Source organism: Poecilia reticulata, chromosome 11 (assembly GCF_904066995.2).
Source record: "Poecilia reticulata chromosome 11, P_reticulata-male-v2, whole genome shotgun sequence".
NCBI classification, from domain to species: domain Eukaryota; kingdom Metazoa; phylum Chordata; class Actinopteri; order Cyprinodontiformes; family Poeciliidae; genus Poecilia; species Poecilia reticulata.
In genome coordinates, this window is record NC_088840.1 from 9,116,784 (window position 1) to 9,129,376 (window position 12,593).

The 12,593-nt window shown below is 38.2% G+C and overlaps 1 protein-coding gene across 21 annotated transcripts in view; it reads right to left on the reverse strand.

Annotated features, from left to right (window-relative positions):
- adgrb2 (adhesion G protein-coupled receptor B2) overlaps positions 1-12,593 on the reverse strand; it is a 280,363-nt gene that overhangs the window by 131,660 nt on the left and 136,110 nt on the right. For 20 of the 21 annotated variants that reach the window (XM_008421604.3, XM_017307460.2, XM_017307459.2 and 17 more), the window contains 2 exons: positions 12,401-12,589; positions 5,848-6,009 (listed from right to left, as the gene is read on the reverse strand). In XM_008421604.3, coding sequence (XP_008419826.1) covers positions 5,848-6,009; positions 12,401-12,589 — 351 coding nt within the window. The remainder of the gene's footprint in view (positions 1-5,847; positions 6,010-12,400; positions 12,590-12,593) is intronic. The other variant, XM_017307465.2, reaches the window with a different exon arrangement.

Here is a 12,593-nt window from a genome sequence, read left to right on the forward strand (position 1 = left end):
AACAGACTGGCCCTCTAACATTCCTGCTGACTGTACCGACTCGTTTTTTCCTTGTGAACACAACACATATGTGCAGCAGGGTTTTAATTCAGCACACGAAACCCATTTCACAGTTTTGGTTTACGTAGAATATATTTAAAACTGTTTTAAACATACTTACACCATTCACTCTGATGTTGGAATAAAATATTTCATTCTTTTTTCCAATAAAATACTTACTCAAAGTGGTTTATTTTTGACAGATAGTGTATCTTCAGGATTTTATTGATTAACGTCTACCAAGTGAAGAATGTGTCTGGAAACAGCAATATCCAACTTTAAGGGTAATACTGCATTTCGAAAGCTTTAAAGACCACCCACAATATATTTATTTAAAATGCATGCAAGATCCTTTTTTTTTTCTTTTTTATAAATGTTTGTTGTAGTTCCAAGACCTTCAAAATGTAAATATATACATAACCTGGCAGAAAATGTCAATGTCAGTTTTTGCGTTTTGATATTCAGAAATGTGATCATAGGAAAATTAGTGAGGTACGTCTAGAATAGCAAACTTGCACTGTATTATAAGAATGTCACTTGGTATTGTAGTCATGCTGCCTTTCTACATTTATAGTATAAAACAAAACAATACAAAGGCCTTTAAAGATAGAAACATTTTTTTTCTGAAAATTACATTTTCAGGATATTACGTGAAGGAAAAAGGTGAAGCACACATCAGTAAATGTGTGCTTTCTTTCAGAAGGGAAGTCATTGCCAAACCTTCATTTTGACGTTGGGTAATCATGTCTTTTGTGAGAATTTTTTTTTGTTTTGTTTTGTTGTTTTTTTTTATTTTTTTTACAAAAACTCCGAGCAAGGACAAACCAGATTCAAGTGTGACTAACACTTTAAGGTCGTCATCCTGCAAAATAAATGCAACAGTTCCAATCGAAGGGAAATTAAAATCATCCATTTAAGCATGTTATTACATCGTCACCAGGAATTGATTTTTTTTATTTCATTTTCATATTAGCCACTGCATATACAAAACACTTAAAAATAAGTATTTGAGATAAACTATTAAGGACATACATCATTAAAAAGAGCTTACATCACTTGTGTGAGTGGCCTCTTTTAATTGTACATCATATTTAAAAGTTTTTATTTTACACCGATTGTGGTTCTGGTCAGAAAAAAAAAAAAGAAATATGAACAATTAATTATACAAATAAGTATGATGAACTTCCTGCAGGAAGACTGCCATGATTGTAGCATCATAGCGTAATAAGTAGATTATAGTAAATCACTCAAACTATATTATGAATTGTGAAAACATTACACAACTTCCTCAAGATGTGTATGCATTTATATTTGAATTTTTCATTGTAAACATCCTTTTAAAAAATTATTTTAGAAGAAAAGGTAGAAAACAGAAACAAAAAACAGACAAGTACAAAGCAGCAAAGACACAAAATAAAACAAGTTTAGTCTTGACTACATAGAACCGGTTTTTAAAAGTAACTCAAACTACAGAAAACTTCCAGAGGCATTTTGTGATCCAGTAAGGGGATCCACTTGTGAAGCATAAATTCTAGAGACTTTCTTGGTTCTATCAACAGGATAACAAGACAGGCGTAATTAACAGCAAACAGCAGCATCCAGACTGCTGAGGCACAGCTACGCTCTGCTGCAATGACAGCATGAATATGTTTTTGAAGAAAACAGTAAAAAAGAAAAAAAAAAGTGTGTTTCTCTGCGTCCTTGAAACTCCAGAAATTAGCCAATTAAATCATCTGACCTAGGAAGACAAAGAATTTACAGAAAAAGAAAATGTTTCTACCTGATAATGAGTAGGAATGTATTACTGTTAGTTGAGAAAGAAGAAAGAAACAATACTTCACCTCACTAACTGTAAACAGAACAAAAAATAAATACAAAAGGAGGATTGTTACAGACTCTTGCAAGATAAAAGTCTCACAGTTCCCCAACATGGATAATGTCTGGAGAGACAATGGATAGAAATGCCTCAAACCCTAATTGGGAGACCAGGCCAAGCACAAGGCAAATACTTAAAAGTTGAACTATGTCTCAAAGACAATAGCTCGTTTCAGAAAGCTGTTCCATCATAAACCCAAGAAGACAAGTCCATCTGGCTGTTCATAAGTCACAAATCTAGCTCTCCGTGTCCCACGGAGAGCTAGATATAGGCTTTCTGAAATAAAAATCCTCATTGTGGAACCACAGGAAGCACAGAGAGGAAAATCAGCAGGGCCGTTATTTTAATATGCACAACATTTTTCTCAGACATTTCCCTTTCTTTTGAGTAAAAGCCATCTGTGGCTTCTGATGTGTCCTCAGTTTCGTTCCTTTTGTCGCTTCTACTTAACAAAATACTAAATGTCGACTTCAGCAGGAAGGAACACATTTCAGAAATGACCAGTCCGTCATCACTGCATCCCATCGTTCACTACAGGACTGTCACCACCTTGCTTGGGAGCTGGGTGAATACTTTTGGGATGTTGTTTTCTAAATCGACTTGAGTTCAAAAACATGAAGTTCAGGTTCGGCTGCTTAGTGCCCGTAAAATATAAACATGCAACTTTATGCAAATGAATGCAATCCATCAAAGTTTCATTTCTGCGGTCAGTGGTGGTAAAACATCTCATTCTGGTGTTCAGCATTTCAAAGTACAGTCTCCTTTAAACTCCCGAGCGCAAGCCGAAGCTGTTGTGACATAGTCGCAAATACACAGGCTCCCCTGAGGCCCTGCAAGAAAACGCACACACTTTCTACCAAACTTCACTTCACATCAACTGTTCGGAAAACCGCGAGGCATAAAAACAAGCCGGGGGGGGGACCTACTTTAAATTATAGCATTAGCCTCTCCCTATTTAAAAAAAAACCCCGCAAAAAAACAACTTTATTGCCTGTTTTTGCACCATCAGTGACAGTTTTGTTTCTTAAGGAGTGACCTTAGAAAACCTCTGCTTTGAAAAGTACCAACAAAAAAAAAAAAAGAGAGAAAAACAAAGTTTAGCCCCGGAACATTGGGAGGAAAAATTATAATAAAGCTCTATCTCAGATTCAAGCTGCACCAGCATTCATGCAAGAGTGGAAAATGACGGGGTCTTCTTAGTATTAATCTTTCCAAATAAGAAGCACTTATGCCGTGATAATTTCTAAGGCTTTAGGCGATTACAGAACCAAGCAAACACACTCTCGCTCGGACTCGAATCAATTCCAGAAAAATAAAAGGCTATTAGTCAGAAAGCAGACACCACTCTTCTTAAACTGTCTGATGTTTTATTATCTGTGCATCCATTAACAACTCTATTCCAGCTCAGAATCCATTTGTCTGGCAACACAGAAAAGCCAGAGCAATTGAAATCCCGAAATTAAATTTTCTTTTGTGATGGAAATTATTTTAGACGCAGTCCGACGAAGGAAAAATTAAAGCACGAGCGCAAACAAAAGAATACTCTGCAATCAAAAATTGTTGAAAAGTAACACTTACCTTTTGGTGTTACTTTTTTAATCTTAAGCCGTATCTGGCAAGTCGCTTAGGGGCGGGCAGGCATCGGGGATTTTTTGTTCAAATCTTGCTCCACCCATTGTTAGGAGACTTTTGCATTAAGACTTTATCTCAAACACGGCCGAGTCCTATTCCCCTCCAGGCTGATAAAGACATTTCAACTGGACAATCTTAGACAGACTGGAATAAAGGCTGGCGGCACCCTCGACAGCAGAATTAGAAACAGCTGCACTCTTAACTTATTGCAAGTTTTTTTTTTTTTCACAGGAAATAGACTTTATGAATAATCTCAGAACAGAGAAGAGCTTTGAGCTCCAACTGGGGAGGTAACTGAACCAAACCAACCATGGATAGAGATGGAACTGGAAAGTATAATAAGTATAAAATCAGGCTAAAAACCTTTAAAACAGGAAAAAAAAATGTTTTAAAAAAGCTCACATAAATTTATTTTCAAATTTACACTTAACCAAAGCAATCTATTTTTTTTCTTACTATGTGTTTCTTTATTAGAGCCGGATAGCTGCGTCAAAGAACGTAGAAAGGAAAAAAAAAGAGACAATTTTCACATACACTCACACAGTGAAGAGAGGTAATTTTTTTTGTATTAAAGAAAATGAAAGAAGATCCAGTAATGGTTTGAAGATTTAAAAAAAAAAATAAAAATAACATAAGTATTTAGGAAGATTTATGTGCCGAGGCTGTTCATGCAAATGTATTTTGTTGGATTTACAGGGACTGTAACAAGATCTCATCACATATTAGAAGAGCACAGTGTTTCCTGTCAAAGTGTCTCAGGAAGAATCGTCTAATTGCTGCCAGCATGTGACTTTGTCAGGCGAAATCGGTTCAGTCTGTTACAGTGATATTCAATAGTTAGAATGTTATTGAAGAAGCTTCTTTAGATCTTTCATGTCTTTGTTTCGTGTGTTTCACTTAGAAACACACAAAAAAATCTACGTTTAATCCAGAAATGTGAAAAGTGTAATTAATACCCGTTAATGCTTATTTTTAAAAGACACATTTAATCATATTTTTGAGCCTCATTGACATTAATCTGCTTTAGTAATTATGACTATTATGACTCTTACCAGTGCTCCTATGTTTACTTATTTCAAGCATAAGCAAGTTGTTGTGGAGTGGTTGTCTGAGTGTTTTAGTGGGATTTACTGATGATTGCCACATAAATTAAAAATAAATAAATAAATAAATAAAATAGCATTCACTTTGGAGCTTCTTGTCCAGTTATTTGTGATTGGTGAAACAAAAAGCAAATTGAAAATTTTTCATTGCAAACATTGCTTTTCTCCTGAAATCATCATAATTTGTATGTGTTTAAACTTTTAATATGAAGAAAGAAAACTATCCCAAAATGCTGTCTAATTATTCTTCCATTTAGCAAAAACAGAAATGAGACGAGAGAAAAAAAAAAAAAATCTAGTGTTTTTATACACCATGTAAATATTTGGTTATATTGCACGCCTGCAAGTTATACGTTGCAAATTGACATCATTTGTTGTTGCAAGGCAGTAAGAAATTTTACCAATTACAAAAAGTTTTGTAATCTCAGAGCTGGAAAGAATTAAAATGATGATCAAAGGGACTTTTCATAAAAGTAAAAAATATTTTAAATAAAACATAAGATATTTTTGTCAGATCTAATATTGACCATTCATCCATCCATCCATTTTCTGCTGCTTATCCGGGGTCGGGTCGCGGGGGCAGCAGCTTCAGAAAGGAGGCCCAGACTTCCCTCTCCCCAGCCACTTCTTCCAGCTCCTCCGGGGGAATCCCAAGGCGTTCACAGGCCAGCCGAGAGACATAGTCCCTCTAGCGTGTCCTGGGTCTTCCCCGAGGCCTCCTCCCGGTGGGACGTGCCCGGAACACCTCACCAGGGAGGCGTCCAGGAGGCATCCTGACCAGATGCCCAAGCCACCTCAACTGGCTCCTCTCAACGTGGAGGAGCAGCGGCTCTACTCTGAGTCCCTCCCGGATGACAGAGCTTCTCACCCTATCTCTAAGGGAGAGCCCAGCCACCCTGCGGAGAAAACCCATTTTGGCGGCTTGTATCCGTGATCTCGACCCAAAGCTTATGACCATAGATGAGGGTGGGACCGTAGATCGACCGGTAAATCGAGAACTTCGCTTTAACCATAAAGTGGACATTTTTGTCAAGGGGGCCATGATGGAACAACACAAAATAATCATTCAAATGCTTGCAAATGTAAGGCTTCCGACCAGAAGACATGAAATGCTTGGTTAATGCGACAACAAAGGCATGCGTAAGCATAAGGAGCGAAAGAGGCTGGCTGCAGTAGGTTAATGAGGATGGTACTAACCAGGACAAACAGCTATGTTGCAGGGTTTGGTCTGAATGTCGGGCTGGCCGCAAGGCGTCACCCCACCTCCATCCATGCACGTCCTGGTGCGTGTTCTGGAGCCCCGCCCACAGGTAACAGAGCACAGACTCCATGACGACCACTCCTCCCACTGCCCATGCACTGCGAACACCCACGAACATGACGCACGGACACAGAGATGGGGGTTGAGGGATGAGCAAGGGAGGAAATAAAGGGCAAAAAAGGATGGAGCATTCCAGGTCAGGCAAAAAGGGGTTGGAGAACGGGAGAAACAAGAGATCTCATGAGCATGAGCACATTCCCTAAGACACCGGATGGAGGTGGCCGTCTTACCTCCAGGCTGAAATCAAATTACAAAGTAAAAGGCACAGCGTAGGGCTGCACTCTGAGTTATTACATAAAATAAATGAAGGTCAGGGATAGGCGGTGGTATTTGAAGTCATGCAGGCAGGTATGCAACTCCAATTAAGACGAGGAAATAGATGAGACATTTGCTTCTAAAATTATATGAACTTCAAGGTTTCCCCCAGAAAACTTGCTAAGCCCGGTGGTTGGAGCGCAAAGCAGTCAATCAGCTGTGTTTTGAGTTAAAAAAATGTTTAAAGTTGAAAGGAAATTTTTAAAATATCATTTGCAAAATGTGTGTTACTGGAAGATTAATATCTGAACACCCTTAAATAAGGGACACAAGTAAAGCCTGGTGGCACATGAGACACTGGGGGAAACCCAGAACTTCTTGCATATGGTCTAAAACCATGGTTCTTAACCTGCGTTCGATTGAACCCCAGGGGTTCGATGAGTCGGTTTCAGGGGTTCGGTGGAGCCTCTGCCGCGGAGATAAAGACACACTTGTGTAAAGTCGTGATGATGCCCCGCTTTGCCATCACTTGCTGCAGAGGATCACGTTACATTGCTTAGCCAATCAGAGCTGCGGAGGAGCCCTGATTGAAGGAGTTCCACTCTCAGCATGGATTTGAACTTGTGTCTTTAATTACTTCAGCAAAGCTCACAGTTTTTACCAAATTCTGTAGCTTTCAGTGTACTTCTAAATCTACTCCTTAGTCGCATCTTTTCCGGGTTGCTACTGCCTCTAGTGGCGTGGGGGTGGTAACACAACTAATATAATTACATTACTAAATCAGAATACCGCAGTCTTATTTATTATACATTTTTCATTATCTTAAGAATGTAGAGCTAATTAAATAATCTAAACAAGACCTTAAAGTGGTTCCAGTTTCTCTTGATGGCCAACCTGTTGAAACTGTGGCAAATTTTAAATACCTTGGGTCGTTCCTGGACAGTCAGCTCAACTTTGCTGAAAACACTGACTATATTTTGAAGAACTGCTCTCAGAGACTCTACCTTTTAAGAAGACTTCGTGATCTTCTTAAAGTGACCCAACTACAGTCTAGTTGGGTCACTTTAAGAAGATGTGACCCAAGAAGATGTGTTGTTCCATCACTTTTGTCTTCTTAAAAGGTCACCCATATGTCTTGAATTTGGAAAAAAAAAAATTTTATTTATCACAAAAGAAGGGTGAATGCGCATATGAATTCGGTACCTCAAAAAAAGGTTAAGAACCACTGGTCTAAAATCTTACATTTTTATTTCACCTAACTATTACACAAAAAAAATTAAATACACCTTCAACAAGTGTGCTGCGTTACTTTGTGGCTTGTGACGAACTACTAGCAGAACATCATAACATAATGATTTTGAAACTGAACAAAATATCCACAACATATTTTTTACTATTTTATTTGCAAAAATACTTTGGAAACCGTGTGTGATTTTCTTTTAATTTGGAAACTATGCACGGCTTTGGGTTGGTCAGTTATAAAAAAAAAAAAGTGCAATATAGTTTGTGGTTATACTGTGACAAAATGCGAAAAACATCAAAGTCAGTAAATACATTTGCAAATCACTCTATGTATTAGAGTTTTACACACCAAACTTATTGTGAATAAATGGTGCAAAAAAAGAAGAAAATATTTTGCAACAATATAAGGAAGAAACAGAGGAGAGATATAGTTAATATAACAAATGAGAAGAAACATTAAAACACTGTGTGGCTCATAGTTTGGGCCATTGAGGAATCTAGAAACTGAGGGCATGAAGACGGATTAGAACATTCTGAAATATTCAGGGAGAAACCTCAGGAAAAAGCCCTTGGATGAGAGGAAGTCCAGGAAAGAGGGGTAAGCATTTGAAGAGATGCTGGAAAAAGAGAGAGAGAGCAAAATAAAGGAGGATGTAGAGACGAGGAGGGGCAAAAGGAGGGTGTACGACCAAGCTGGAGAAACTTAGAGACAGGGGGATGAAGATTGCAGCTTCTATGTTGAGCAAAGCTAAATAAATCATTGCAATAAATAATTAAAGCCCCTCTGTGAAGGAACGCTCTGAGGAGCAGCAGTAGAAAGCAGATAGAGAGAGGGAAGATAGTGGGATTTAAAAAGTGTGGGGATATGTGGAGCTGGTAAATAGTGAGATGTTCTTAAATTCAGAAGAAAAAAAACGTGTTATCAGTGTATGTGCTGCTTTAACCAAAAGACCTGATGCTGTAAAAGTTATGGATAACTTCAGAGCATTTGAGATTTTCTGAATCATTTAATGCAATGCATATTTATCAAATTTTACTTTGGGACCGGTTTTGATCTAGAACCGGTTGTACCAGCATATTTTGATGAATATAAATACTGAACCGGCTTTCTTGGCCTGTGTTTATTTTTGCGAGGAGAGTTGTCAGCCTCAAGCATTCAAACATATTCAAACATTTATGTAGGATCAGATTTAGCCTGGTTGTACAGCACGGTGAAAAAACATTTGTCTCTGACATTTTTGGGGGGTTCGTAGTTAAATCCTTTGGATGCACACACAAATTTTTAATGTCAGACAAAGATTGGTTGAATTTTGACATGGGACATACATAACATGGTGTGCATGGTTGTCCCATGCACACCGTGTGCATAGGACACCACGCACCACGGTGTGCGTGCATGGTTGTTTGTCCTGTCTGAACAAAAACATCTAATCATAAGCCGGTGTATAACAATAGCCAATATCCTGCTTATACAGCAGCTGTTAAGTATGATCACTAATTTACATCTCAGGAAAATGACAACATTCTTTTTCCTCTCTTACCTAACTTTAAGATGAGCATACCGTAATTAGACGCAGTCGTTATATTCTTACAGCAGGTTAACACCATGGCTGGATATTTTTGTTTCACTATTTTTGAGGGGAAGAGGCAATAATATACTTTTAATGTGTCAATGTATATTTGCATGCAATCATAAATCTGTAATGAGTTCATTGTTGCATCCTTGGCTGCACTCTTGGCCCATTGCTGGGATGATTACTAGAAGTGTGTGTTGTAACATTTGACTGTGCACTGACCCAAATGGACTGTATTCATGATATGCTATTGCTGCACCAATGTTTTAAATGCCACTGGATCTATGGTAAATGAGCTGTAGCGTAATACAATGTGAGCTGAAGTACTACCCCAGTCCCATACTTTGGGCCATGTAAACCGTATACTCAATCACACTCACAAAAAAAAAAAAAGAAAAAAAAAGTTAATTTGCCAAACCAATTACTGCCGAGTTTCTTTTGTCAAGAGAGACTATTACTTAAAACTTATCATCAGCAGACCATTAATTTAGAAGTTTTTCCACATGAAAGGCTGAGAGAAGAAAATGTGTATTTTCCACTACATTGGCTTTTTTTTTTTTTGTCCAAAGCACTTTTCCTTAATGTTTGCACTCTTCTGCAGACAATAAATAGTACTTACTCTCTCAATACTTTTGAGAGAAAGGGTAACAAACTCACCACATCGTAACAAACTCAGCGAAGGACAACAATCACAGCTAGTTTTGAAAGATTTTTTATGTTTTCAGAGCATGAAATATACGCTATATTTGTATAACTAGTCCTTATTACCCTGGGATAAAAAGCTGCTAGTTATTTTAAATTGCTGAAATATAACGACTTTGCTTCCTTTCAGTTTAAGCTTTGTATTTTAATCCTTTAGTTTGAATTTCATCAGTTGTTGACCAAGTTTTGGCATAGAGTTGCTTGGTCATATCATATTACTTGGTAAAAAAAAATAAATCAGAAAGCGTAGAGTTCTTATTTGCTCTCGCCTGCAGTCAGTAGCAATACTTGTGAAAATATTGGACTGGGCAACAGGTTCTTTAAGAATATGTAATCCGTCTAGAATACTGCAATCCAATCATCTGTTTTCTCTTGTAGAATAAAGTTTTTGTAGATCTCGGACAATAATCCAGTTCAGATTTGACAAATCTGTAGCTTTTCGGTGACCTACATGTGATTAAAAGCATCCCAGACTCCTTACAAAACTGAAATATCTCATTTGCTGTACAGGACTCTTGAAACAGCATCAGATATTGCCTTCGGTTTCATTAGCTCACCACGGTACACACCCATATTTTTCTTACGATGTCTACCAATGCATACACCCACCTCACTTTTAACTGGGTGTGTAAATAAGTTAGACAACTAGGTTAATTTGATTTTGCCTTGCAGCGCCCTCAAGCCTCATCAGCCTGGGAAGAAAGCTATGTATATCTCCTGTATCTTAAACTGCCACCGAGATTTTCCGCAAGCTAAAATGTAGCTACTTACATTCTTAATTAGCCTCCATGTATACATTCCATGTATATTTATGCCTCTTTCGAGAGTGTGTTGTTGTCAGCGTTGACAATAGATAAACAAATGTAGAAATTCATTCCAAACACTTTCTGGAGCAGTAGAAAAAGTCAAATGCAAGTTCACTGAGCTCTTCTGATATCATCCCAACAATCCTACTTACTTAATATTGGCGCTATCCTATTCTGGCAGTCCCATGAGTGCCAATAAAGCCCTCCACAACCATGTCAGAAAACATCAGAGGAACCGAGGGCAAAATGAAATAATAAACGGAACATAACACAGCAACCAATATCCCATCAAAGGAGCAGCTGAGGATATTACTATCGACACGGAATGGAAAATGAGGTGCTTAGACATACAAATCGGCCTGGTAAATTTGCATAAAGACAAGATTAGCATATGCACTGACAAGGAAGGCAAATTTTCCCTTTCGCTTTTTGTGGGGAGGAAGGCTGGATCAGTAAACACTCAACACTTGAATCCTATGTGAAACTTCAAATGGTGCAAAATAGGACGTCTAGAAAACCCAAACAAAAACGCAAGGAAACCTGCCAAAATGAAGCTTATCTAGAATTAGGAAAACAGATCAATTTCAGTCTTTGTATGCACACAACGCTTTTAGTATTCAGAATATTGCAAGCAATCTGTAGCGCACTGTGAAACGATCATAATTGGTTTAAAAAATATATCAAAAGCAGAAAATACTGGAATAATCAGAAAAAAAATACAATTAAGTTGTTAAATTATTTCTTTTAGGTATTTATCGACTTCCTTTTGATTCTCCAAGGAATTTAAAAACTTTACCTTATGTTGCAGTTTCTCAACACTTAGGGGTGAAGTCAACATGTGGGCGCAAGTTAGATTTGTGCACAACAATCACAAATAAGATTGTCAAAGGGGCCCACATGACTAACAACACTGGAGAGAAAAATGCAAGTATGGTAAAACAACAAAGGTTGCCCTGCAGCCTCATCAAGATCTAAGTTTCAACTGCAATCAGCCCAATCAAAGAAGTGCCGGACTGGAAGCCCTTCAGCCTTTCGTTGAACAAAAGCCAGTATATGCTGGTAATCAAAGACGAGCAGAATTGACCTCGTTATTAGTGCTGTCAGTCTATCTAAAAGGAAAGTGATTACATCTAAACTCAAACAAAGATAGAATCTTTTAACGTTTTAAGGACTTATCACTGAAGTTTAGGCAATCAGTCGGTCAACAATCAAATATTCTCGTCTATGTATGTGTGGCCATTTTGGCTGTTATTGAATCATAGAAAATGAGAGCTATGTTTAGAGTGAAATCTCTAAATTTAGGGGCAATGCACTGTGTACTTCAGAGAAGTGGTAGGTCTATTGGAGCAGTTGAGATAAGGTTAAGGAGTCAGTCTCTATACGTCTGAACTTCCCGACAAACTAAACTAAAAAGAGTTTGAACGTCACTTTAAGTTAACCTTTTAACCAGAATCGGGTGCATTTCTAGCTTGATCGACTTTGATCCATGATGCATACCGCACTGCACTACATTCATGCTGAACATACTATGCCAACTGACAACAACAGCCTTTTTCATGGACATTATAGGTGTGTTAACCTATTTTCAGCATCAATGAAGAAGTGCAAAAGTAAAAAAACAGAAGAACTCAAAAGGAAACATCAACATTTTGAGATGTGCTGCATTTCATTGGCTGAGTGCAAGATAGAGGGACATTTTCAACAGGCAGCAGGAGGACTTCTCAAAGTAAGAGCACTGTACAATGTCAGGAAATTTACCAATTAAGAAAATGCAAAGAAGAAGCACAAAAAACCCAACAGGTTCCAACGGGGCCTTTATAGAATGCAGCCGAAATGTTTATTTGCCGTACCTGCACTTATGATTCCAGGTTCACCAGGACAGGAAACTGTGTTGTTGCACATGCGCGTCTCCCGCAGAGCACCACTGCAAAGCGTGCCATAAGGAGAGGAGACACAGGACCGCGTCCTCACTTGCCAGCCTTGCCCACACGTCAGAGAACACACACTCCACGGCGACCACTCCTCTGCCGCCGGATCACCTAA